This window comes from Idiotropiscis lumnitzeri, chromosome 18, assembly GCF_059441095.1.
Source record: "Idiotropiscis lumnitzeri isolate Australia: NSW breed Sydney's pygmy pipehorse chromosome 18, RoL_Ilum_1.0, whole genome shotgun sequence".
Taxonomy (NCBI): Eukaryota; Metazoa; Chordata; class Actinopteri; order Syngnathiformes; family Syngnathidae; genus Idiotropiscis; species Idiotropiscis lumnitzeri.
In genome coordinates, this window is record NC_142408.1 from 5,407,949 (window position 1) to 5,434,620 (window position 26,672).

The window sequence follows — 26,672 nt, forward strand, 5'->3', positions numbered from 1 at the left end:
ATGTGACCGCCTCCTATTCCACCCTCAGGCTGTTCAGTCAGACTTCTGAATATTCAGGCCAACTGATAGTCGTCATATTTTCACAGGCTGTGCACGTCGATTATTCCCAGCCATTGTTGTGCCGTCGCCATAAAAGTCGCAACGTTGTTTGTTGTGCGTTGAGCAAAGTAGGCCTCGTGAATGTAGGTCTTTGAGACAGTGGAAGTGGGTAAAGCAGGCTTACTGTAGTAATCCGCTTCACAGACACCCATCTGACAGGTCGAGGGCCAGACGGGAACACACACACACACACACACACACACATAGCTTGTCGTGTGGGTCGCTGTCCGGCATATTGCTCATTTCCGCAGGCGTGCCACCCAAATTCTTTGTCCGATTCGGCGCGTTCTTTCAGTGACAAGGATGAAGACGGACGGGCACCCTTTTGTTGACTTTGTGGCTTCCTGATGCGCATCGCTGCTTCCTGACTGGGATGTCATCAAGGACACCCATACCAAAATAACTTGGGAGCACGGAGACCCTTTGAAAACGAATAACGAGCAGTACGAATAAGATGACAAAAAAGGGACGCGGTGATAAATAGATCATCAAGAATTTAGGATCGATTAGTCATGTCTTGAAATGACACTCAAACTAGATTGTGGTCTGAAAAAAAATTAAAAAGTAGTGACGTTGCAAAATCTTAGCTGCACAAAGACAAAAGCCCATTTTAATATTATTGTTTCCAAATATTGTGGAAAGAAAAGTAGCAACGTTACAAGAGTTTTGAGAACGTGTCATGAATGATCACAGCTTGGATGACTGAGAAGCTACACAGACATGTTTTGTGAAATTGGATTATTGTTTTTATTTATTAAAAATGATTAGGAATTATGACTCGATTTGATCGGTGATTGTTTTGAAGCAATGAAAGCAAAATGTGTATCTAAAATTGCACCCCAAAAAATCATGATAATAAAGTAGGAGCAAATGTAGAAAAACTTAAGTTTGAAAAAAAATTGAAATATTTTAGGAATAAAACTCATATTTCCCCCAAAATATATTTTTTTCTCTTTGTATCTCCCTGAAACGAAATATTAAAAAAAAAAACACACAAAAAAAACCCAAGACGCGTTCCATTTTTGTTCTTTTCATGGATGCACGATCAAGCAAACAACATGAAGCAGGAGATATTAGATTTTTTTTTTTTTATTTTGGCATTTCTTTGTTTTGCATTTATATTAAGCAAAGTGCATCTTATTTTCTTTTTTCTCATCAACACATTGCACAATACATAAATAATGATGCATATAAAACGTCTTCATATTTACAGTTAATAATATATTTATATATATATATATATCACATAAAATACATTTCTCACTTTTTAATTTTTCATTAACTCTTGAGTCACTTTTTGTGAAGAAGGTCTCGTGTTTCTTCTTCTGCGATAACGTTCTCCGTTTGAACCTCTGGAGCAAATTTAAAAAAAAAAAAAAAAAAGAAAATGGAGGATGAGGGTGCGGGGCGAGTGTCACAGGAGGAAAGAGGCCGCCGCTATCGGGTGTTGAAAATGACCTCCAGCCAGCAGGGGCAGCTGCTGATGAACTGTCGCGTGTAGCACTGTCCCCAACCCTTGACGAAGCTGATCTGCACCGTGAAACCCGTGCATGGCTGCTGCGTGAACTCGTGGTCGTTGGGCCTTCGCAGGCTGCTGGCCTTGTCGTAGTCAAACGCCTTGATGGAGAACCCGGGAAACACCTTGTGCACCAGCAGCGCCCGCGAGTCCGGGTTGTCCAGTGTGGCCGACTTGATGAAGATGGGGTAGCAGCTTCGGTTGTACACCCACACGCCGTCGGGCTCGCGGGTCAGCTGGATGCCGTAGCCGATCTTGGCGCGCACCATCTGCACCAGCTGCGACTTGTTGTCGGAGCAGAGCTGGCCCAGGCAGAAGCCGTTGCCCTGAGGTAGATCATAGAAGATGTCCAGAGAGGACTCCTGGACCGAGTAGAGGCGCCCCACACGGGTTTTCTCTTCCCAGTAGGCCACCACGCACCAATGGGACCGCTCCCCCGACTCCTGCAAGGCCAGGGAATCTAGAGAGGGAACAGAAGGAGCGCAGGGTTTCAAACTTGAACATCAACTTAAAAACGTGCATAGCATTGACAAGCTCGGTCTGTAACGTGTTCGCAGGTTGGTCCTGGTTTTACGTGTGGAACAAGGCATAGGTGATGAGGAAATGACCCTTGGGCAAATTTCTGAACTCCAGATGACTCTAGAGGGGGCGGCACCAAAGCGCAGCAACTCCAACCATAATTATAGCATAACTCTTTCGTTGTCCTACAATCTGACACTTAATGAAAGAACCAGTCCTACGGTAGGACTTTGTTGGTCTTTGGACTGGAGAAACGAGGGTTGGCTGATGGTGGCCTTGCACGAAATCCCGGACTACTACGAGCTCGCCAACAAAGACTGGTACCTGTGTCTCTGGTTTGTCTTATTGATACAACCACCAGAAACAGGACCAGAGACTCAACCCCACCGAAGCTGGCAGTGGTTCCCGAAACGACTTCCCGAAACCACCGAGTACTCAGGGTGCACACTCACAGCGGAACATCGAAAGCATTCATTGTACTGCGCTTGAGATTGGACCCATCACCGTCAGGAAGACGACCATGTCTCCCATTGCTCGTCGGTGAAGTAGAACCTGAGGTCGGTGCTTCCAACTGACAATAGATGGCAACTCTTTTTGATCTCCGATGATCCCGCAAACCAACATACTCTTGTTCGCCATAGCAACAGCACAACAGCAGAGAGCCAACCCAACAGAAATTGGGAGTGATTGCTGGAGAGGGTGCCTTTGAACGAGGCACTAAAACCTGAGCGGCAACTCCACAGAAATTTGGGTTGGTGCATCTCTGCATCGTTCGCAGTTCTCAAGGACTTTAGCAACCACAGCTACATCCGAACACGGTGGGACAACTTCTTCTCTGATCTCCGTTCACCATCAACACACCACCCAACCAACCAGAAACACTTGAGTCTTGATTAGAAAAAAAAACATCTAACCTTTATGCTGCCTGGAGGCAGGGAAGACCACGGTCCGACCACATGTCTTTAAAAGAAAACAAAGTCAACCAAATTCCTTGATTCTACCGCCTCTTGGCGCTCTCCGCCCTACTTTCTGCCACGCGGCAAGCAGCCACGTTGGAATTCCTGGAGCGGCAACCAGGAGACACGGGCGGGCAAGTGTCCACATGCACTACATTATTTGTTGAGGCATTAAAGCGCTTATCTTCTGTCTGGCTCGCCGTGTTTTCGTTAGCGGCGCGGGCCAACAATGCGCTGACGTCATCACAATCGTACCGCCGCGTGCTGCCGGAAATCATCCTACAAAATGGGGGAGGGGGTCGGGGATGCATGGAAGAGGTAGCGTTGTTGAGTTGAGGAACGTTCCCATAAACATTCCCTCCTCGGTTGGGGGAGCGCACGTGTGAGCAGAATGGCGGCGGCGAGCAACGAGGCCTGGCCAATCTAAAGTTTCCCCAAGCGTAAAAAAGAAGCGTAGCATTGGCCGCGCTCCAATTTCCAGCCCCCCCTGCTCATATCTCTGTTCCGCAGCAATGTGGCTCCCCCGCCACCCCTCAAAAGGAGCCAGTGAGGCGCGAGGAAGTTGAGGGTGAGGGGAAGAGAGAGTGTCAAAGAGTGGGGAGCACATACTTGGACTGCAACTTTTGCGTCCTTGACTAATTACGCCGTCCTGTTTCGGACGCGTGTTTACTTCCGAAAGCAAAACGAGCCCCCACCCCACCCCCATCTCTGCGCCGTACACTCCCCCCTCCTTCAGTTTCATGTAGCACTGGCCCCTCTCGTACGCAGTAACTTGGAAGGTCCCGCCACAGACAAACGACGATGCTAATGCGGCAGGATGTGTGGCGGTCCAAGCGAGCCTCGCCGCGCCGCGGCCTGTCATTAGCCTTCATTAGACAGCACTGGCCGACGGAATCGGGGAGACGGGGGAGGGTCTTTAAGGCAAGAAGGGGTGGTGGTGGTTGGGGGGGTGGCTCAAAGCCTTCCATAAAACAAGCTGAGCTGTGTTCTTTGAAGTTGGTCAGAGCCGGGCCTCGGGGGGAGTTTATCGTAAATCCATCCTCGTGGGGCGCAGGAGGGCGGGGGACGCCTAAGTACGCGACTATCTACCTTACGCTAAACGCAAAAGGGGGGCGGGGGGCATTTATCTTCCAGATAAGAGACGGAAAACGTCTGTGACCGCAAAGACAGCCTGGTGGTGGCGCTCACCTGCAAGGGGGGAGGGGGGGGGATTAACAGACGCGAAGAGTGTGTCTGTTTGTTATTGCTCGGAGTGACGAGGTCTGGCGTCAGAGGTCATTAGAGCCGGCCTGCCTGTCTGAGCATGTCAGAAAACACCCCGCTATTCATGACGACACCGCCCGGGCCCGCTGGGGTCTATTTTCAAGGTCTATTTTGTTCAGCAAAAGTACTATTCCGAAAATAAAAAATAATTTTGTTTTGAAAAATTAATTTGGGGGAAAAAAAGTTGTTAATTTGTAATTAGTGTTGTTTTAAAAGAATAGAAACATTATTGAAGATATCAGCAAACAGTAGCAATATGACAAGAAAAAGGTTTTTAAAAAAATCAGAAAATGTGATAATATAGAACAGTTAAAATGTTTGTTTTGTCCACTCATTTACTAATAATGTATTACAAGAAAAGTCCAAAATTCCAATAGTCCTCGTGTTCATAATGTATCAATATTGTGAGAAAACAAAAAAAACTCCTAAAGTTACAACAGTTATTCTGATATTAAACGAAAGTCTTATTTTGTTCAAAAAAGTAACGCTAGGAAACATTTAATGCTGCGGAAAAAGTCAGGAAGTTACAAAAAAATAAATAAAATATTTTGCTCAAAAGACTATCACATGACTATCCCAAAAACTGTTTTTGACGAGAGAAAGGGGGGGAGGGGGCGGTGGGGGGCACAGGTACCCGGAGCCTCCGAGGCATGTATTAGCTGGGTGAAAAGCGATCCAGGCGCTTGTTGGCCATGTCAGGGGCTTGTTCGCAGCTTGTCCTGACAGCACATGGGCTACAACGTCATACTCAACACGCACACGCGCACGCACACACACCCACACACACACGCGGGGACAAAGTGCGCATCTTGTTGCCGGATTTTGGACAGCCTCGTCTCCTCTCCTCGCCTTACAGTCTGACGCTATTTGCGGCGCCCGCCAGAGGTGCTGTCTGCTTGCACCTCCTGCCCTTGGCGGGCCAGGCGAGACACGTCTTGCGTCCGTACATCTGTCTGGACGTCTGCCCGCTCAGGCATTAGTTTGTCTGTCTTTCTGTCGGACGCTCCACCTGCTCTCGCCGCTTCTCCTCGCCGAGGATAATCTGGCTAGCCGGCAGTCTCGGGGCCATCTGTCGGCCCCGTCTTTTGCGCCCGCCGGCCGCTTGCGTCATTCTGGCCTACAGCCTCGGACGCAACAAGAGCGGCGGGGAGAACAATTCCCCCCGATGATGCGGAAAATGTGGCGAACGGTTCACATGAACGCTACGATATTTGGGTTTGCATCCGAGGCCCTAAAACATAGGTGTCAAACTGCAGTCCTGGAGGGCGGCTTTCCTGCATGCTTTCGATCTCTCCCGGCTGCCACACACCTGACTCGAATGAGCAGCAAACTCTGAAGAGGCCCAGTAAGTCTCCTCCTCATTTGAATCATGAAAACATGCAGGAAAGCGGCCCTCCAGGACCGGAGTTTGACACCTGTGCCCTAAAAGATACAAACTAAGTAATTCAGAATAGAATGTGTACGGATCTCGGTCACCAGGATTATTTGATTTTTGTGGTCACTTGTTGCTAGGCAGAATTGTCCACCAAAGGCAAGAAAGGACAGGGACATGAAAAAAAAAAAAAACAGCACTTAGTCATGACTACGTATTTGTTTTTGGTCTCAAAGAGTTGTAATATTACAAGAAAAATGTCACATTTAAATAGTAAAGTCATATTTTGTTCGGAAAACTTGAAAGAATAAGGTAAGATTTTGGCCACAAATATATGAAAAGGAATTATAATTTTGATTCACAAAAAGTTTAAAATAATTAAATTCAAATTTTTCATAAAAAGTAGTTTGTGCCAAAGTTCTTAAGTTATAAAAATATCCTTATAGACAAAAAGGTCAGATTTTGTTAAAAAGAAAAAAGAAAAATGGGTCATAAAATAAAAGTTGTTCTCCAGCGTAAGCGCCATTCCTGGATAAAGTGTGATATTGATGTTTTTTCCTCCCTCTCTTTATATTAATCAGCAAAATTCCCTAGGACACTAAAAAGTTGTAATAAACATGCATTCATATTTTCTTCAACGACGAGAACGCGAAGGCCGCAAATGCTGCTAGCGCGTCGCTAAAGCAGCAGATTGTGCGCGCGTCACACATCCTGACGATGCAGACGACAACAGAGCATTTTGCGCTCTTTAAACAAACTGTCAGCCGGCAGGAGGGCACAGGTTAGCCATTTAAGCGCACACCGCTATCACATATTCATTTTTAATAACCTGAATGTGTTTGCGAAAGAAACTTGAACTCCAGTAGACTGGGGAGCTGCATTAGCATCGATGCTAAGCTAGCCGAGACAACTGGACAAAAGAGGGAGGGGGCGGGGGCTGGCGGTTGTCGGCTGACTGGGTCCTCGCAGTCTAAAAAGGTTAATGATTACCTCAGTCTGTCTCCACGCACGCACACACAAATAGCAGCTGAAAGCAGGAATGGGGAAGACGTGAAGGAAATGGGACTCTTGGCGGCGGCGCCTTATTTTCTAAGTCAACACCCTCTCCCGAGCTAGCGGGGTGGAGGCGGCGACGGGGGTCTATTCCAAAAGTTCAAAGGTCACGCCGCGGAGGCATTCCTTCTGTTATGTTCCGAGGTTGACGTCTCACTCGCCTCTCGCGAATATCTTTGCGGCAACGACGGCGGAAAGTGAAACCAAAATATCAAATACAAATAATTGTGCGCGATGAGGCATTTTCAAGGTCACATTTCGGGCATTAAAATGGGAGCGACAGCGCTAAAAAAGAGCAAGAGGAGCAAAGTGATGGCAGGAAAAGTCTGGCATGGGAGTGGCCCACATTTATTATCTGCACATCTTGGACAATGACTCGCAGACTTGCTATTTCTTCCCCAGAAGCATCCGGGGTGGGAGATAAGGGCTGGAATGTTTGGCTGCCATAATCACATGATCTCCACGTCTGGACCGCCACAAGAGATGAAGAAGAAACATTATCATCATCCTCAGTAGAACATTCTGTTCCCATGGAACACCTCCTTCCTCACCAAGCGGACCGACTTATTATTATTGCAACACTTCATCACGCACACACACATCGACATCATCATCATCATCTTCATGGATGCCCAGAATTCCCAGGGTGACGGGACAAATAAACACCACAGCGCCGAGCACGGGGTGCCAGGCGAGTACTGATGATGTCATCGTGGACTCCCGAGAAGATTATATACCACGCTGACTCACAAGAGGACACGCCCACCTCTTTCGCTGTGGCGTTCAGGCGCCGTGGTGGGGAAAATGTGCAGACAACCCGCAGAGAGGCTTTAGACAGTGTATGTTTGTGTCTATATGTTCCTTTATGCAATACAACATACTATTTGGGATATAGATGTGAACGTGACATCAGCAAGTGGGGGGGGGGAAATGAATTGTGAAAAAAAAAAAGTGAGAATACAGACACATTTTGTTCGGGGAGTCAAAGTCACACGCACGAATGACTAAAAAGTAAGGAAAGAAAAAGTACGTAAAGTTGCAAGAAAAGGTAATTATTGGTTCACAAAAAGCAGTGATGGAAGAAAACGGCGAAGTTGCTCAAAGCGCCAAGTTTTGTTCAGAAAAAAAAGTAGCACAAGAAAAGGTCAAAGTGACAAGAAAGGATTGTTGACAAAAGCAGTAATGACAAGAAAAACAGTCATGAAGCCTCAAGGATGAAAAAACTAATATTAAAAGGAAGAAACTGAAAGTCAAATTCTGTTCTAATAAATTTTGGAAAAAAAAGTTAAGTGAGGAGAATGAACTCCAATCTGAAGTACGTGCGTTGCTTTCGAAACAAGTACAAAAAAATTGTGGTAAAATGAAAAAAAAAAAGTTTTATCGTAAACAGAACTAATTCTCAAAAGTCCTTTTTTAAAAAAGACGTTTCTTCAATAAAGTCGGTCCAAAAAAAACCAAAACTGCACTGATGATGTCATCAGTCAAGTTCGCTGTGGCGTTCGGGCGGCGTGGGAAAAAGGACAACCAGTAGAGCCAGTCTGGCCTTTTGTTGTGTTTTTAACAAACATTGCTATACCTTTTGTGCGTGCGTGATTACGCAATACTCTGTTGTTATTACACAATCTGGTGCCTTTAAAAAAAAAAAAAAAAAACTCTGCCTGGTGCAGTGGGTTCCATACGCAAATGAAATGGGCTGCGTGGCGGGGACGAAGGAGCGTCTCGCAGGACTCGAACACATGCGCAACGTATTTCCGCTTCACACGTGTCAGAATGCGCTTCCGCGGTAACGTTGCTCAACTTGTTCATGACTCCCCTCCAAAAACGCTCCCCTCTCCCCTGCTCAAAGGTAACCGTAAACGCCTCAAAATGGCAGAAGACTCAGAAAACCCAAGCGGCTCAGGGCCCACATTCCGTTCCCCTTCCTCCGCCTCCTCCTAACCTCACTGTTTTTTCGATTTGCGCGGCGTAATGACACAGGGTGGAGAAAACAGAGGACGTCCAAAAACCAAAATGGAGTCGCCCCTTGCCAAGAGGCAGCTTTGGCGGCCTCGCAAAGAGAGGAAGTGGGGGAGTAATGAGAGACGCCGACTCGGCAGCGAGGCCCCCGGCCGGCATCTACGCTCGCTCGTTCGCGCGCACCGCTGAAAATTACAGAGGACGGCGTGCAAGGCCTCCGCCCAAAAGACGCCATCTTGCCTCCTTGAAGGAAACACGGGCATCAGGATTGAGAGGGGGGGGGGGCGACCACTGACTTCCATTTGCTCACATTCAGGTGTCAACATTTCATGTTTGAAATCAAAAAAAAAATCCTGACACCTTAGTGACGTAGTGTAGGGTGTTGGACAAACGTATCGGGACACTTTTTTTTTTGGTGCACTGCGTTTTTGCAGCAACTGCGACGACCTGTATGCTAATTGTGAGGTTATTTTGACTTTCGACTTCCACTGCTTCGTATAAAATAAGTAATGGGGAGTTAAAAACCATAAGAAAATCGTTTGATGCTCGCTGAACTGAACTTTGGTGAGTCACGCAGACAAAAAGATTCCATACTTGTTTTTTTTCTGCTTCTCCTTCGCGTGTGTGTGCGTGCATGTGTGTGTTTTTTTCTTTTTCTTTTTTTTTTTATGCGAGTCCTTTTCCCCGCCGGCTCAAAGACATGAGGTCATATCCTGCGCAGCCCTTTCCTCTCGCCGCTAACCCAAACAAGGCGGGAATGCCGGGAGTGCAGGAGCTTAAACACTGAGGAACACTGAAGGCGCTCTGTTCAGCGGTTGAGCTGGAAGCAAGTTTCCGGATTTAAAATAAGAAGAAAAAAAAAAAAAGTCGACTGGGTTACGAGGGTGACACTTCACTTCCCGTCATTAATGACTATATAAAAAAAAAAAAAATAGGGCAGTCGTCATGACAGCAAGTTTGATTTAATGAGCCTGGACTAAATTTAATCCTCCACGCCGGAGACGATGATGGAGCTTGCACCTCCAGCGAATTGAGTCGCCGACTAATTGACGTCGTGACGTTGATGTGGAGGGCAGGATGGAATTTTTAAAAAGCGCCGGCGTCATTCTATACGTGACAACGGGTACAGTGACATTTGACAAAAAGTATCGGGACAAAAAAAAAAAGCAAGTGTAAGAGGAATTCAATTTTTGTAAAAATAAAAAAATGTAAAAAAAAAAAACATAAAAATGATGAGTTAACATGAGCAAAAGTATCGGGACAAAAATTGAAAAAAAAAAAAAAAGGCTGTAAAACAATTCTCATCTCTTCCGCAGACAGGCTGCCGAGTGAGGTGACGGGAATTAAAAAAAAAAGAAGCATGGCTAAATTTAAAACCGCGGCGGGAGGAAGCGCCTGTGTGACAGTGGGCCATGTGCCAAGGCCTCCACCGTGGTCATTCTATCCCTGTGCGCGCGTGTGTGTGTGGGTGTGTGTGCGTGTGTGTGTGTGAGACATCGCAGCCTGACTGCATGCCGGTCTGTCCCGAGTGGCACCAGGAGGCACGCCACTGACAGGCTGATAAGACGTTAGCAGGGTCAAAATAAAAACACATTCTGCATCCAAGAGTACACAAAGCAACCCAAATTGTTCTGTTGGAAGAGAGAGTCTCTCTTCCCCAAATAAGAACATTTGCGAACACACACACACACACACACACATGCGGCGGCCCACGCCTGCGTCACGCCGGGTATTCAGGCCCGTTGCCAGAATTTTCAACAGCCCTCTCATCAATTCTCGTTAAAAACAGAAGCAGACGTAGGCGTCGACTGTGCGCAGGAACCACGTGGGGGGTAACGAAAAAACAAAAAAAACAGCGAGGAGGGCAAAGTCCAGCGCGGACCTCTGCCAAGGAAGGCCAGACAATCTTAATTTGGGTCAGGTTCCACTCAGACGTTGATTTTTTTTTTTTTCTTTTGGTGAGCTGTTAACGGACAAATAAGGCTAAATGCTATGCTAATAAAGCTAACAAATGTAAAAAAAAAGAAACCTTGGTTTGGTTAGAATCGGGCGAGTTGTTTCTGCGCAAATTAACGAAGGTGGCAGTCGTGAACTGTCGGGAAAATGTGCAAACCAAACGAGCACTATGAACAAAAGCTATCTGGACCTAAAATACAGTAAATAACCACAAAGACTTTTATTTTGACAGCCCAAATTTAGTCAGATGGTCGTAACCTATCGGAATAATCTGTAGTTAGTCGCAAAATTCAGTGAAGCAACAAAATTTCTCAGAATTAACCATGGAAAGGTTCATTTTTGCAGTTGTTCAAAACTGAACATATTTGACGAGATTTATGTAGAGAAAATGAATTGAAAGAAATAAAACAAAAAAAAAACATTACGCTATATGAATGTGTGCGTTAATAAAATGGGTTGTATCCTGCTCGCCTGCTGGGGAAGTTTTGGCACAATTCTGCCAGCGGTGAATTCATGCGCATTTGTACGCGAACAAATTTCGAGCAACGTCATCAAAACATCCTGAAACGATTATGCAACTGGATGACAATAAATTGAGTTTGACCCCCGCTATCCTCCAAGGGAATCGGTTAAGTCGTTTTTGTGTAAAAAAAAAAAAAAAATGCCGCGAAAATCTCCTTGGCAGAGGTACTGAAGTCCCGGCCTCTTTCCATTCACAAAACACTTTGTGATCCCTCTCATCAGTTTCTGTGGTCTACTCAAACCAGCTCAATCGACCCCAAACCCCCCCCCACTCTCCTCATTTCCCCGAGTGTCCCTCCCTGTTCTGTGCCGTGTTCCAAGCGAATGACGCGTAGCGGCAAGAGGCCGCTACGGAGCCACTAGCCTGGCCGGCAGCCCGCTTTGCATTTGCGCTTGTCACTGTCGTGGTGGCTCGCTTAACTCCTTCTCGCCCAAATCGCTCTTTTCCCTCAGTTTGTGGGTCACGAGCACTTAAATATTCAACTCGGATGCCCCCCCTCCCATTCAAGAACCCCCTCCCTTGCTGCCCCGCCTTCTGTCTGGAGGAGAGCATAAAAAAAAAGAGGTGATTGAGGCAAATGGAAGGTCAGTGGCAGGCCTTCTGGGAGAGCCATGTTTCTTTTGTCGGGGCCCCAGAGGGAGGGCGCAGGGGAGGTGAGAGGAACTGCTGGGGAGGGGGGGCGGCGGCGTGCCAGGGAAAACCACGAGGGCACCGCTTTTCTGCCATCTTTGCTGAGGAGGCCCATTCAGCAGAGCCGCTTGCTGCCAGGAAGGAAACCAGGGGAGGGGGGGGAGGGGCATACCCCGTTAAGGAACAAGCGGCAGCAATAAGCAGTAGGGGCCCCCGCGGCCCCCCCAACCCCCAGGACCCCAGTTCGGTTCTAGGGTTTCATCGTTTAAAGTGAAATCTGTCAAGCGAATACACGCAAGGACTTTAATGTCCAGAATGAGACATATTCTGGTTGTCCGCCTCCGCCAAACAAAGGCGGGTTGAGGGCGGTGGTGGTTCTGTGGAGAGTGTGTGTGGGTGTGTGTGTGTGTGTGTGTGTGTGTGTCGGGGGATCTTGGTTTGTGGGGGAGAATATGGGCAGCAAACACCAACTGACATAAAACAGGCTTTAAAAGGACCCAGTAATGAGAACCATCTGAGGGCCCGGAGAGAACAACTCTGCCCGCGGACGCGGCGCCGGCTTGGGAGGCCGGCCAAAGAGGATTATGGGAAAGAAGAGCCGAGGAAGCCCCGAACGAGGCTCCGGAAAAAAAACGAGAGAGAAAAGTGCCTGTGTCTCTCGCTCGCTTCCTTGGCGTCGGGTTTGCACATGAACAGAACCCGGAGTCATTTCCAAACACCACCGTCAAGCCTCTTTCATCGTCGCTTTGATTTACAGTTGGCGAACACAATCGTGTAGAGCACAAAAAAGAGATTTACCTGAAAGCCCCACAGGGGCCGAGTAGGTCGTTCCTCCGGTCTCACTGGATGACGGTCCTGAGTCCGGAGAATCTGGAGCAGAAACAGAGATTGAGAATTAGTGACGGCAGAGAAACAGCTGCGGGGCCGTCCGTCACCACGTTGAAATCGATGCCCGTTGGAGACGCTGACGAACAAGATAATTTCCCATAATCCACTTCTTTGGGTGAATCGGTAACCTTGCGTTTATTCTTAAAACCCGATCGCCGAACACAATCCAGAAAGCATCAAAGCATGAAGTATTCATGGGCCGAGGTTTTACTGGCGAGGCCTCGCCACCGCCGCGGTCGTGCTAACGAGCGGCGCTGGCAAACGGCGTCTCTTGGCCAAACCGACCTTTCATTGGCTGCCAGCGGTCTTGCCCTGGTCGCCAGGGCAACTGTTCACATCTGACCACAGGATTGAGGAAGGGAGTGGGAGATCGTGGGGGGAAACAGTGTGTCGATTATATCCCACCCGAGCTGAAACAAGGTGGCGATTTACATCAAGGCCGCCACTCGCATACGGACACAAACCGGCGCCGGCGTCGTCGGTGCTGCGGCGTATAGCGACCGTGAGATGTGTGACCTCCACTTTCTGCTCGTGAGAACCAGAAATTTGGGGGATTTTACAACAGGGATGGCCTTCCTTAGATCTCAACTTGGAGAGAAAACCAGAACAGGCATGTCGCATTTCTGAGTACTCGGTCCACAAGAACTAGAAGCACACCAAGTTCTGATTACTATGGGTACAAATCTGAGGACTAAGTCCACAAGTACAAGGATGAAAACCTAGAGTCATGAAGTAGAAGACAATCGTGTCAACAAGAACAAGTAACTAAGTTCTGGGTTCAAGGTTAATTTTCATTTTAATAATATAAATTAATTAAAATTTTAATTAATAATTTAATTGAATTAATATTTAATTATTTTTTTTAATTTAAAATTCATTCTTTTACGTCTGTAGATCATGGCATCCAAACAAAGAAGAACGGAAATGACCGTGTAAGAGAGAGTGAAATGCATCCGATTAAGCGAAGCGAGATTCTGGCTCAGTAGCAGTTGACCTGCTCGGAGGAAATCGCTTGCGGCTTCACGGACGAAGTGCAGTGGCGTAAATGAACGTGACCTGGGATGCTTTAACTGTCGTCGTGCTAAGAACCTCCCGCTAACTGGACCGCTAATGAGAGCGAAGGCTAGCTCAATAGTGCCACCTATGGGCATAGAGGACTTTGAAGCATCCCGCGGATGACTTCAAAAGTTACACGATGTCAGCTGAGCAATGTCGTCTTGCGTGGTGAGAGAGGGGAGCTGAAGTTAGAGAGACGCACAAAAATTCACAAGTGGATTCAAAGCGTTTTCCCGCAAACATATAATGTTAGCATTCATGCTAAGCGCCAGCAAGGTATCGCGCAACGGGGTGAGTGACAGCTGCCCTCGGGCTAGTGGCGGAGGGGCGGAGCCGTCGACATCCTATTGTCCTATTAATACATCTCTGCGGCGTCTCTCCCGTGGTCGTGATGGCCATAGCAGCTGCGCCCGCTGGGTCGTGACAAACGGCGGAAAAAAAGCGTGACAGATGATTTAGAGTCTAGGCTAGCTGCTAATTTCCTGGTTCTCCTGTGGCGCTCCCACCCCAACTTCAGGGGTTTTTTTTTTTTCTTCAGTTGCATAATCACTTCCTGTATCCGCACGAGGTTTCCTATTTACTTCAGGCTGCGGGATGCTGGTTGTTAGCGTGATTGACAGTGCTGATGCTCGGCTTTGGTAAGACGCTGAATAAATAAAGGTTGATAAGCAGACGGGGAGGGAGCGCAGGGGCAGGTGCGGAATAGAGTGGGAGGGGGGTGGGGGGGCGGGGGTTGTATGGAGCCACAGCTGCAGCTGCTATGACTTCCTATTGTTTCCACTCACTGAAAGCCACTTTCTCCCGTTTCGGCTGGCGGACCCCCAACCAGCTGCTCGTCTGGCAGGGGTCATTGTCTGGACCCCCGGCTTTCTTTTTTTGCCACCGACACACGCCCGTAAATGAGAAGCCAATGTGGGGAAAGAAAGAGAAGACCTCCACGTACGTCTTTCTCATCTAACTCCCAAGTGGCGGCTCAACAGCAGTCGTTGAGTGTCGGAGGGGCGGGGCTTGACGCAGGGACGTTTGTTGATTGGTTCCAAGTAGGATTGGTTTTATTTTCTTCAATACGTCCTGGCCTCGTGGTCATTTTTAATCCGAAAGCAGGAGAAGACACGGCAGTCGCTTATCATTGCGGGGTTTTTTTTTCCTTCCCACTCAAGCCGCGTGGGTACTGGGTCGTTTTCCGTCCAAATTCTATAAAAAAAATTTTTCAGTTAATGGACTGTTTGCGGTTTAAAGTGGGAAACGACAACAATCGCTTTGAATTTAAGAGGCGCATTGTTGCCATTTTCTCCCTCCCTAAAGCAGCATGGTTCCGCTCCGGTTCTCGTTACTTTAAAATGTTTCAGCGAGTGGAATGTTTTGAAGATATTCGCGGTTGCTTTTCCAAAAGAATCATCGTTCTTTTATCGCTAACATTTCCCAGCGAGCGCCGTGATGGCCTCACAGTGCAGAGGTCGTGGGTTCGATTCCAGCTCTGGGCTTCATGAGTGGAGTTTGCATGTTCTCCCCTGTATGGGTTTTTCCCCGGGTACTCCGGTTTGTTTGTTCGACAATTCTTCAATTTATTTAAAGAAATGTCGATATCTCATAGCTCAATGTTGTTAAAAGTGAAGAAAATGTGCTAGAAACAGGAAGTTGACGCGCATGATTTGCCCTTCACGGGCCACATAAAAAGAGGTTGCGGGCCAGATCTGGCCCTGGGGCCTTGAGTTTGACACCTATGCTCTAAATTGTCCCAAGGTACGATTGTGAGCGATCCAAAATCTGGAAGTCACGACGATTGCGTTGGAACGAGGCCGTGCATCCAGCATGACGCCAAGTCTCACCTCTCAGAATGTTAGCGGGCGTTTATCACGAGAATCAACAATTCTCTTTCCTATCTCCAACCTTGAGGTGTGTTAGTTTGAAATGACGCTGCTCGTAGTTTGGATTATTTATTTATTTTTTATTTTTTTATTGCCGCTCAAGTCGCATGATTTCCAGGTGGTTTTCCATTCGAATCAGCGTTCTCTTTCTGTTCTGCTTCCCACCCTCGCGGAAATTGCACATCAAAATTAAATGTGCTTGACCTCTTTCAATTTTTGCTTTCGCTCAGTGCTTCTCAATTATTTTATGTTACGCCCCCTTCCTGAGCAAGAAAAAAACAATCCCCCCCCCACAACTATAAATAATCACATTTTAGTTGCAAAACAAACCTAAATAATACTCGCTGCGCACAATGGGCATGGAGAGCGTCACTGCCACCTACTGGACTGGATGTGCAATTACACTTTAATGTAGTACGGCGGGGGGAAAAAGCATGTTCCCCAGGGTCACACGGCGCCCCCTATTTGAGAAGCACGGCTTTCGCTGGAGCCGTGCGGGTATTCACAGCAGTGGAGTGAACAAAGCTTTTGATGCCACCAAGCAGTTCAATTGATCGGGAAACGTTCATCTGGCAGGATGCCGATAGCATCGCGCTCCTCATCCAAAAGCTGTCTTTGTGATGAGCACCTTTCTAAGACGCTGCCAAAACCGCAGCCCTTGGGAGTGTCTTCTAAAACAACGTGTCGTGCATCATCACGGCATTCAAGCGCAGCTCTGACGCGCCACGCTACACTTGAAACATAACGCTTCACAAGGCCGCGATGACATAACCCGCTGCGCCTCTCTGGCACCGAGGTGACAACCGGCGTCTGGCTCAGGCTGTCGTGGCGGCCGGCAAACAAACAAGCAAGCAAAGCAAAGACTCAGCCGCCGCCGGGTAAACGAGCAAAGTGGCTAAAAAAAGCCCCCCGCGCTAACATTAAAGGCATCCAACGGCGGAGACGCGTCCCGCGAACACGACTGAAAGTGTGAAGAAGCGCGCATGGCTCCATGAAGACGGACTGGCAAACAAACACGCTCGTAGGCCGCCGCGAGCGCCAGCTGGCCGCCAGCCACGCGAGAAGTGCTCAGCTAGCCTCGGTGCCTCTGCACTGCCGTCATAAATCACAGCGAAACACGGAGCTGCTTCCCGTGCACGCCAAACTTGGAGGTGCGCACACACGCGCTGCACTCATATGAAGATGTTCAAGTGTCTTCACGAATCAGTGGGGGGGGGGTTTCGTGATGCTGTTTGGAGCAAAAATTAGATCATTGGGTGCTCACTTGATGCAAAAAGTTGGCTTGAAATGCGAGCAAGCATAAATAGAAAAATGGCAAAATTGTGTGGTTTTGGTTCTCACGCTCCGCAAAAAAATGTGATGTGACATTTTCTTCACCATTGTCATTAGTGGCAAAATTCTGAACAGGAAAGACGCACATTAAGCGTTTGCATGTTTGGGTTGCTGATTAAAGCTCGCTGAGCTGAACGTTTACGAACAGAGCAAATTTGGGGTTTCTAAAAGGTTGCAAAGATGTTCGCGTGCAGTTTTGCTTGCAAACTTTTTCTTGTCGCAAATCCAAAGTTGAATACGTTCACCAGCATTTGCTGCTCAGTGAGATGTCAGCATTAGGCAAAAATTTGAAGAGTTTTTCTCTTTATTTTTTTATGCCATCTTAATCATTTGGTTATCGCTAGAAAATGAAAAATTGTGAACAATGGACGTACTACATTATACTCCGGCAATCGTTATCCAAAAATTGTTTCAGAAAACACCAGGTAATTGTTGCACATGCTGCCAACTAGTGGCCTGGCATGCACATTACAATACAATACCATTTTATTTTTTATCGCGCATTTCAACATTTCCTGTTGTTTGAATAGCATTCTGCGGCATGTATATAAAAATCTTTGCTCCTCAACTCGTAGTTTGACCCGCACATACTCGATAATTTTATTGGTGTTAAATTTCTGTAAACATGTGTGATCTTACCTGGTGGTTTAAGATAATCCATGGGATAGCGGGAATATGGAGGAGGAGGAGACTCTGCAAAGACAGAGGAACAAAAGAAGCAAAGGTATAAGAACAAACCTCCCTGGTGATAAACCAAAGGCACGTGGGCCGAAGAGGGCCCGTGAGACCATTTTTCTCAATCCCGCAATGTAACGCTGAAAACCAATCCAACCAAATGTACTTTTCATACCTAATAATTAACATAGTATGTTTCCTATAGCTTTAGCACACCTTCTGAGGACTTTATGAGCAAGAGAGTGAGGCCCTGAGGGCTGGCTATTGCTTTTCACTGACAGCCAGATAAACAAGGGGGCCGCCTGGCGCCAGGAGGGCCACTATCAGCGTCTAGGACAAACTCAGATAGGGGCCTCTCTCTCTCTTTCTCTCTCTCTCGCTCTATCGCTCCGTCTCTCTGTCTCACAGACATACGCACATGCCTGAAAAGTTCCCTGCCCACTTTGGGAAAAGTGGTTCTAATAAACAGAGGGAGGAAACATGCATGTGCCTTGATGAATTGATTAAAATGGACACTTTGAAGGCACATGACGACACCAAAGTAAACCCCCCACCTCCAAAAACATCTTTAAAATAAAAAAAATATATATTATTTTCTCTTGTAAAAATAACATATCGACAAAAAAGACATTGTTTTTGTTTGCATTTTTAAAAAATATTTTTCTGCTTAATCCCAAGGAGTGTAATGACCCCAATGCCGCCAAACCATTTTTAACAACATAAATGACAATATATCTTAAAAGTATTTAAACATATATTCATGATATATGTGCATGCTTCTTGAGCAACTAAACTTAAATGGGAACAATACTACAAAATTATAATTATTCAAATAAGTATAATATACTTTTTTGAATATTGTTGTATACTTTTTACTTAAATGAAACCATCAAAACCCTTTTATAAAATATACAAAAAATATTTTTTAAGACATTCATATAAAACATGGATGTATGTTTCTTGGTGGACACTGAATTGTGTTTAAATGCGATATTTTTTTAAACTTTTAGGCAACCGTTCGTTTATTTTTGTAGTTGTATCAATTATCATTATTTTATTTTATTTATTTATTTATTTTTAAAAAAGGTCTCCTCACCGAGTTCACAGAGGCGGCTCATGTGGTGCGGATTGCAGCAGACGAGCTCCGGGTTGACTTTCCCGTAAGATTCACAGCACGATAGCCTCTTGAGCTCCGAGGAATGCCTGAGGTCGGGCCACCTGAACACCTTGTAGAGCAGCATGGGGAGGGAGTAAGACACTTGACCCACTTTGGCGTCCACTTTGCCCGGCAGCAGCAAGCAGGGGCTGCGGGCGCCCCCCTTGGACTCCACCGCCTGCAAAAGCACCTCCAATTGTTTCTCTTTAATCTTCTTGAGCACCGAGTGGGTGAGTGCCTTCAATTCGGCCTCCGACCCGCCGTGGGACTTGGCCGCCACCTTGGCCGCTTTGCCCATGCAGCAGCCCCCGGGGCCATGCGTCCCTCTGTCCGCCTCCCCGTCGCCCTCCACGGGCGCGCGGCTCCGCCACAGTCGCCGGACGAGCCCCGATCGTTTGGTCCTGAACATGCGGGACGAGATGAGGGTTCCCCGGCTAAACAACGGGCATGGTGTCCGCAAACCATGAAGATTGCCGGGTCCGAGTCCGGAGGAGGCGGCGGCGGAGGGGATAAGGAAGGCGGCGGCGGCGACGGCGGTGGCGGAGAGGCGGCGAGCCGGAGGAGCGGAGCGGCGGGGCTGCAGCAGCGCGACGCCGGAGACGGGAGCCCGGAGCCCGGCCAGGCGCTTGAGCCTGCTCCGCTGGGCCGCCGCCGGTGCTCGCTCGCTCAATTAGTGGCTCCCCGCTAACAACATCCAGGGGGCTTCGGTCGCGCTACAACAAAGCAGCGTGACGTGAAGTGGCGAAAAGGGCCCAAAAGAGCTTTTAATCCACGACCACTAAAAATCCTCAAAACAGGCTTTTTTTGTTTTTTTGTAAAGCTCCGTGATATCCTTCAGCGTGGAATCCTGCAGCCTTTCTCTTCATGCACACGGCGTGTCTGTGCGTGGCACCGAAGCAAGCAGACGTGTGTGAGTGTGTGTGCTCCCCACAGGCGGGGTACAAGCGAGTGAGCGTGTGTGTGTGCGCGCGCGCGTGTGTGTGTGGTGCGGATTGGTTAGTGGTGTGTGTGTGTGTGTGTGTGTCCTCTCCACAGTGCGCATTGACGCGACCGGTCACATGGGCGTCTAGACAGCCTGTCGCTTGACAAGAAATGGGATTGTGTTGTTGCGCAAACACTAAACGCGCATTATCAACCAGAACGCGCTCGCACAACGAGCACGACAATGAGGATTTTAAAAAAAGAGAAACAAAAGTTTACGTGTTTTTTGGCGGCAAAAAAAGTGTCTTCATCGAGTTTATAAAGTGGAAGTCGGTGAGGCGTTGTGGTCTAACATCGAAATAGGACATTTATTTCGAACGTTTTGTCATGTTAATGAGAGCTTCCCCCACCTTGATTCATCCAAACGCGCACTGATTTTTATCTGTCAGGCTGCAACATCCTACGTCGCTACCGTTAACCGTCTTGAACTTTGTCGTTGCTTTGTTATTTTACAACTTGGTTCTTTAAGAAGTCTTCTTGAGGACTTGGAGGAGGGTTTGTTTTGTGTGCCTGCGAGATCAAATCGAGGGCGAAAGAAACTGTAATCACCACTTTGATTTAGCCTAACTTGCTCGCGGCTGCCCCCGGCTGGACGCTTACGACATTTTACAAAAGTACACGTCACCCCCTTCCCCCCTTACTTTCTATTCGTGTACATACAAGTACGTGATAAATTAGAGCATCCACTTCCGGTCATGGGGACAAGGAGATGACGCTCTGTGGTTTGTTTCCATGTACACGGCTCGATTATGTAATGAGCCAAGAAATCAAATTTACACACTTTAATGTGTCAAACCAGTTATAACATGCTACAGTCAGGGTGCAATTTGACAATACTTTTTTGGTCTATGATAATACATTTTTTTAGTTTAAGAGAAGAAAAGTTTCAAAAGTTATGAGAAAAATTGTAATGAAATTTTAAGTATGACACCAAAAAGTTGAACATTTGTGAGAAATAAAAAGTAATATTACCACAGGAAAAAAAATAGTTCATAATTTGACAAGATTTTTTTTAGTAAATGTACAAGATGAAATGCGTTACAACTAAATTTTAATTGCAATTATCCACACCAAATTTGATTCTCGTATTAATTTAGGGAACCAATTATTTTCGTAAAATTTCAATATTTGGATGAAAGCATCACTCTTTTTCTTCTCAAATGGTGTCCTTTTCCTCCTGAAATCACCACTCAATATTCACTGAGTGTTACGTTTAGTAGTGAGAGTATTTTTTTTTCTTCAGCAAACCTGATAACTTTCCCTTCCCTTGTAGTAAGGAATTTATTCTCCACAAAACGTGTTTTTCCTCGTAATCTTAGACTTGATTCTCCCTTCCTATTGTAATTAGCAGGTCGCTAATTGTGCTCAGTAGTGGGGAAGAGTCCAGACAGTCAATGTGCTGAATTTGCATTAGTGAATGTTTGTAATTGCCTCGTAGACAGAGACGGAGTTGTATGCCGGCGTCACTATGTTAATGTGCCGCCGATATGGCTGCGGGGCAAACTGGGGGTTGGGGGGGATATGTCGCCTCCTGATCGTCATGACGTGTTTGTGTGTGTTTAGATGCTGGGGGGAGGGGGGGGGGGATGTTGTGGTCAATTGCTCATCCCTATTGTCCCATGCTCCCGCAGTGGCGCCGTTTAAAATTGCCGAGCAGGAGGAAGCGGAACGGGGTTGGGGCAACATGTCTGGAAGTAATCAGTCACTTGGGGAAAGCGCTGTGGAAGTGACTCCATGTTGTCCTTCCTCTTTGTCTAAACTGAGAATGCTGGCAATGCACGAAGCCACTCGGTCCCGTAAAAAACAAAACAAAAAAAAACTATAAAAACACCACACAGTTTCTACCTTCGACATACATAACTGTATGATGTATATATTTATACTTCAAGTATCTGTCCAGCCAAGAAGGCCCATTTTTTTTACTAACAATGTATATATATATATGCATATGTACGTTTCCATGGTTACATGGGCTAACTTTTCCCTGCCCTACTTTGACCTGTGTAGCTCCAGCTCTTCGCATCCACCTTGAGGGAAAGAGGAAACTAAAAGACACCGAGCGGCGGCTTCATCCATCTTGCTGCCGTCGCGTGAAACTGGAGCCATCGGTAAGGTGACCCCGACGGCGAGGCGGCACATGGAGGGCCATGTCACTTTGGAAGCACCTCCATTCAGCCATCTGCCAGCTCAAATCGCCCTCCCGCGTAATGAAGCTGCGAGCAGGTGAGAGCGGGCCGCTCTGGAGAAGCATTAGCATTGTCCTTGACCACGAAAAAAAAAAAAAAAAATCCATACAATGGCGTGAAATTCTCCAGGGAAGAGGCAGCCATTGTGTCCTTTTTACCCCGCTCGCTGATGGTTTTTCTCGGTTGCAAACGAAGGCTACAAGAGGAAGGGTGGCGTTCTAACCGCCGTCGCGCGACGTGTTTGCAAAGTTTAGTAGCTAGCAAAGGATTCAGATTGTTAATTGAAGTGTTTCATTTTACGAATCATGGCTTGTTTTTCAGAGTATCATGACTTATTTCTTTTCTGGTATTAGTTCAACTAAAAAATACATTTTATTTTCATCATAATTGTTACCTATTGCTGTAAAGTTACGTTTTCCCCCATAAAATTATAATTCTCCACACAATTCTAGAATCCAATTCTGTAAAATTACCACTTTTTTTTTTTAGTTCAAACTTTTCGATTCTTATAATAGAGGAGAAATGGAGCGGAAAAAATATCAAAACATGCACAAATCAGAGGTGGCGCGGGTTTGTGTTCCATTGTACCGTAGTTTCCCAATGAACCCAAAAGTTTTTCACTTTGCTGCTTTGATACAATATTTTTATTCAAGCCCCAACCGGATAAGTAAAATTCACCTGTTGCTACAGTATGCTTTTATCAAGAGTGTATCGTACGTAATAGTTTTTTTCCCCATACAATAAGAGGGGCCCAATTCTTAAAAAGAAAATAAATAATTCAATGCAAACATATAAAGACACAAACGATGATCGTAAATGTTTTTTTTTTTCCAACCATTTCTAAATCGTTCTTGTCGTCATATTGTTTGTTCAGTGTGGCCCTAATGCGCCTCCAGAAGCAATTTGTGCGCACAAAAGAGCTAATTCAGCATAAAAGTCAGCATCTTACAGCATATTCATGAAATGCATATATTTTCGCAATTCATTGCATCTGTAAATAAGTTATTCTGCGTCTTAAGTCCTCTTTGCATATATTTTAATTGACCTTTTGTTTTTTAGTTTTTTTTTAAAGGAGAAACAACAAGCAGGATTGCTATCAGTCGCTAGTCTCGATCACGCCCCACACCAACGGGGAGCTTGAGCATTCCATGCGCTGTGGAAGCAGGCCAAGCTCCGGAGAAGAAGATTCCCAGCGGAGAAGCCAGAAGGATTGTTTTGGTTTACGACAAAATTAGGTTGCGCTGCCACGCCACTGTAGCACAAGGTCGAGGCACTTCCAAAGCAGCGTCCTATAAAAAGCAACACACACACACACACACACTTGCACAAAGTGTCAGTCTGTACGAGGGCAAAACACTCTCAGCCGGAGTCCATGCTAAAGAGCTCGATGCCTTGCGGGCTCCAGTGGAGGCCCACGCCCGAATTGAAGACCAGCGACCACACATATGGGATGAAGAAGTCCTCGGGTTGGTCTTCCTCTACGTACTTGAACTTCAGCTCCGGAAACTTCTAGACAACGAGAGGGAAAGTGATTAGTATGCGAGGAGTGAGGTGTGTGTGTGTGGGAGCAGATCTCCCCTTTTTCAAGGTCTCACGTTCCAGTCCACCGAAAAAATAAAAACATGCCTGATGACTTTGATGCGCTACCTACCTTTATTTATATTTATTTATATATTTACATTTATTTATATATATATATATATTTTTTTTTTAAATATATTTATATTTATTTATATATATATATATATATTATATATATATATTTTTTTTAATATATATATATATTTTTTTAAATATATATATATATATATATATATATAAATATATATATAGAGATGACAGAATGCGATTTTACACTAATAAATAATTATTGTTTGGTGCTCGTTCATTCTTTCTCAATACGATTTACGATTGCCCCGTATGTCTAGAATGCATGAAGGCCATGTTGTATGATTCTCGTGTCATTTGTTGCTCAGTCTGCCACCTGGTGCTGGGGTGTTTCTTGATGAACAATCATACAGAAATGATGTCATTGCATTGTAGCCTGCGTGCCCCAGGTACATTTTAAGCTGTCGGCTCCTCAGAGATCTCTTCATGAGCTCCTACAGTCGTGGCAGATGTAATTACACCTGACTCTGAGGTTAAATTGCTTACAGCTTCCCGCGGGACATGGATCAACTCTTGAGGTCCGACGACTGACCTCTTAACTAATGCGGCCACGTGGCCTTTTGACCCCGGGCACGTTGACGACTACTGTTTGCCAAATAAAAGCGGTGGCGCGTGGCTCATCCACGGGGGAAATAAGAGGAAATAACTTTGCTGCATGTGTCTGACCTGCGCTCACAACAGGTAAACACATCAGGGAGTGTAATAAAATGAAAGCAAACGTAGAGCGGTGTCATTTTGCACAAGAGTTTGACCTTATTGTTTGAGCTTGCAGCGGTGAGGTGCCGTGTTACATGATTACACGCGAACAGCAGTCAGACTCCCGCTTATTTGGGCTGGTGTGGACCACACTTGTTCATTGACACAGATACCCGCATTGTGGCAGTATTTACGCCGCAGTCCAGACGACCGACAACGCTGGCTCGGGTGTCAATACGTGGTTGTAAGTGGAGTTATATATTAGGGTTGGGAATGCTCCTGCGAAGAAATGTTAGCGTTTGCAATGAAGTTCTGCTCTTATGGCAGCGCAGTAGTCTGTCACTGGCTTATGAAAATATATGATCATCTCATTTAATTGAACCATGCGGCAAATACAGCAGTGCGGCTTTTCTGTGGATTTTTCTTTCACCACTAGGGGCGCTCTAGAGTGTGCCTTAAAGTCCGGAAAATACGGTAGATGGAGCAACGGCAAAACATCAATGATCAAATTAAATAGTTTAATAATAAATCATTTAGATTTTTTTTTTTTAAATAAAAATTGTCCAAATTCTCAGAATTTTTGATTTTGAAATTGCCTAGGCCATTAATTCAGTATCGATATTTTTTCTATATCATGTGCATCCTTACTATATATCCGTATATAATTGAATCACGCATGAATCTTGATGAGAAAACTACGACGTCTCGACCGACGTTGCGGCATTTGGTGCTGATCCAAATGAGGATGGTTAGAAACCCTCAGGCGGAGCTCCGCAGTCGACTGAGTGCTATCTTCGTTAACACTTCAATTATCTTTGTGACTTTATAAGCGTACTGTAATTGACGGGGTCTTTTGTAATGTCGTGGTGATTATGCCTGAGATTACAATCGGAAAAAAAAGAAACGTAAACTAAAAAAAGAAAATGTCACCAGAATATTGTTTGTGCGCTAACACTGGCTGGTGTTGAACATTTGATGAGCTGGTGCCTACGAGACGGGTCGTCTACGCACAAACAACGGTCGGATAATAGCGACCCAGCTTTGTCAACATAACACAACGTGCGCTTGTGTGTGTGTGGGTTCTGGCATATGGCCTGTGACCCCGGTAGCCGTGGTGTCTGGGTCATGATGATAGCGATCGTGTAGCGCTATAGGGATGGCCAGAACTCAATAGAGCGCGTCTTTCACCACAGTTTACCGACTGCATGCGCCTTTATACCGCATGCTTGTGCAGACAGCAGAATATAATGAGGCGCTTCTGTATTATTGATGCCCTACTTCTATCTACCTGCTGTTTGCTGCGCTTGGCCCGCAAGGTTTCAGCCAGCAAACTTGGCGGAGGCCATCCAGTATTAATTGCATCATGGATGTATGGCTTTATTTCGTCATTAACATTCGACTATTTTTCATTGAGAATGCCAAGAAAGTTATGGAAAACCATGTAAAAAAAAATACAAGTACAGCAATGACAGAAAAACGTATGCAAAAAAAATACAACTGGTTCTCCCCTCATCCCAAAAAATAGCCACGTGGATTTAGGTCCACGTTTCTAATCTGGCCACCAAAACATCGATCAATCGACAGGTAATCGATTACCTGTTGCAGCTCGAGCAGCCTCCAAAGCTGATTGCCCCTCTGATCATCCAAAGCATTGTCCCGTCAACCGTGATTTCTTCCAGGCGATGATTTTGATCGACATCCAACATATGTTGCATTTTAAGCCGTCACACTCATTCTAAAACTTGAATTTGATCTGCTTTCAATCCCTGGGTGTCTCAACATTGAAAACGAGGAGCGCCTCATCGTCGGAAGTTTTAAAAAAAAAAAATTTCGGAACAGATGGAACAAATCAGCGCTTCCGATGTCTGGGCAAGCCCATTTCCCAAAATGATAACATACTGTAAGCGTGGCGTCCCGTCCTGTTGGCGGGCCAGCGGTTAAGATGAAAAGCTGTCAGAAGAGCAAAATGGAAGCCAAAATTAACTTCTTTCATCGAAATGAGAGTTTTCCGACTTGTGCTTTTGCAGGAAGAAAAATCGACATAAAAATGGTTTAGTAATATATTAGCCATGTATTTTATCTTTCACAGTACAGTACGAGTTACTTTATGATTTGGACCTTTTTTTGTTCGACGCGAACCTTCGTACCCGTGTTTAGTTGTCACTATTTATCGAAACGACTAAAGCCTTTTTGTATTTATTTATTCATTTATTTTTTAATGCTAGACTTGCTTTGGCATCTCCCCATTCCCTTCATTTTGTTTTCACACAGACGGAAGATTCACGACGATCTTTGCTACTTGGCTTAGATCAAACAAGTGTTG

General features: G+C 46.0%; 2 protein-coding genes and 1 long non-coding RNA gene across 3 annotated transcripts in view; 1 reads left to right on the plus strand and 2 right to left on the minus strand.

Moving 5' to 3' along the window:
- LOC148319144 (uncharacterized) overlaps positions 1 to 23,624 on the plus strand; it is a 39,977-nt gene extending 16,353 nt beyond the window's left edge. Inside the window, exons 4-5 of the long non-coding RNA XR_015839712.1 lie at positions 21,807 to 22,022; positions 23,045 to 23,624. This is a non-coding gene — a long non-coding RNA (uncharacterized LOC148319144). The remainder of the gene's footprint in view (positions 1 to 21,806; positions 22,023 to 23,044) is intronic.
- smad7 (SMAD family member 7) lies at positions 1,173 to 19,909 on the minus strand. The gene is made up of 4 exons (XM_088280939.1): positions 18,759 to 19,909; positions 17,627 to 17,680; positions 12,642 to 12,713; positions 1,173 to 2,075 (listed from the first exon to the last, which is right to left on the minus strand). The coding sequence occupies exons 1-4, from the start codon at positions 19,225 to 19,227 to the stop codon at positions 1,537 to 1,539; spliced, it is 1,134 nt and encodes a 377-aa protein (XP_088137065.1). The 5' UTR covers positions 19,228 to 19,909; the 3' UTR covers positions 1,173 to 1,536.
- Positions 23,005 to 26,672, minus strand: part of dym (dymeclin) — a 29,923-nt gene continuing 26,255 nt past the window's right edge. Inside the window, exon 17 of the mRNA XM_088280938.1 lies at positions 23,005 to 23,494. Coding sequence (XP_088137064.1) covers positions 23,345 to 23,494 — 150 coding nt within the window. The 3' untranslated portion in view covers positions 23,005 to 23,344. The remainder of the gene's footprint in view (positions 23,495 to 26,672) is intronic.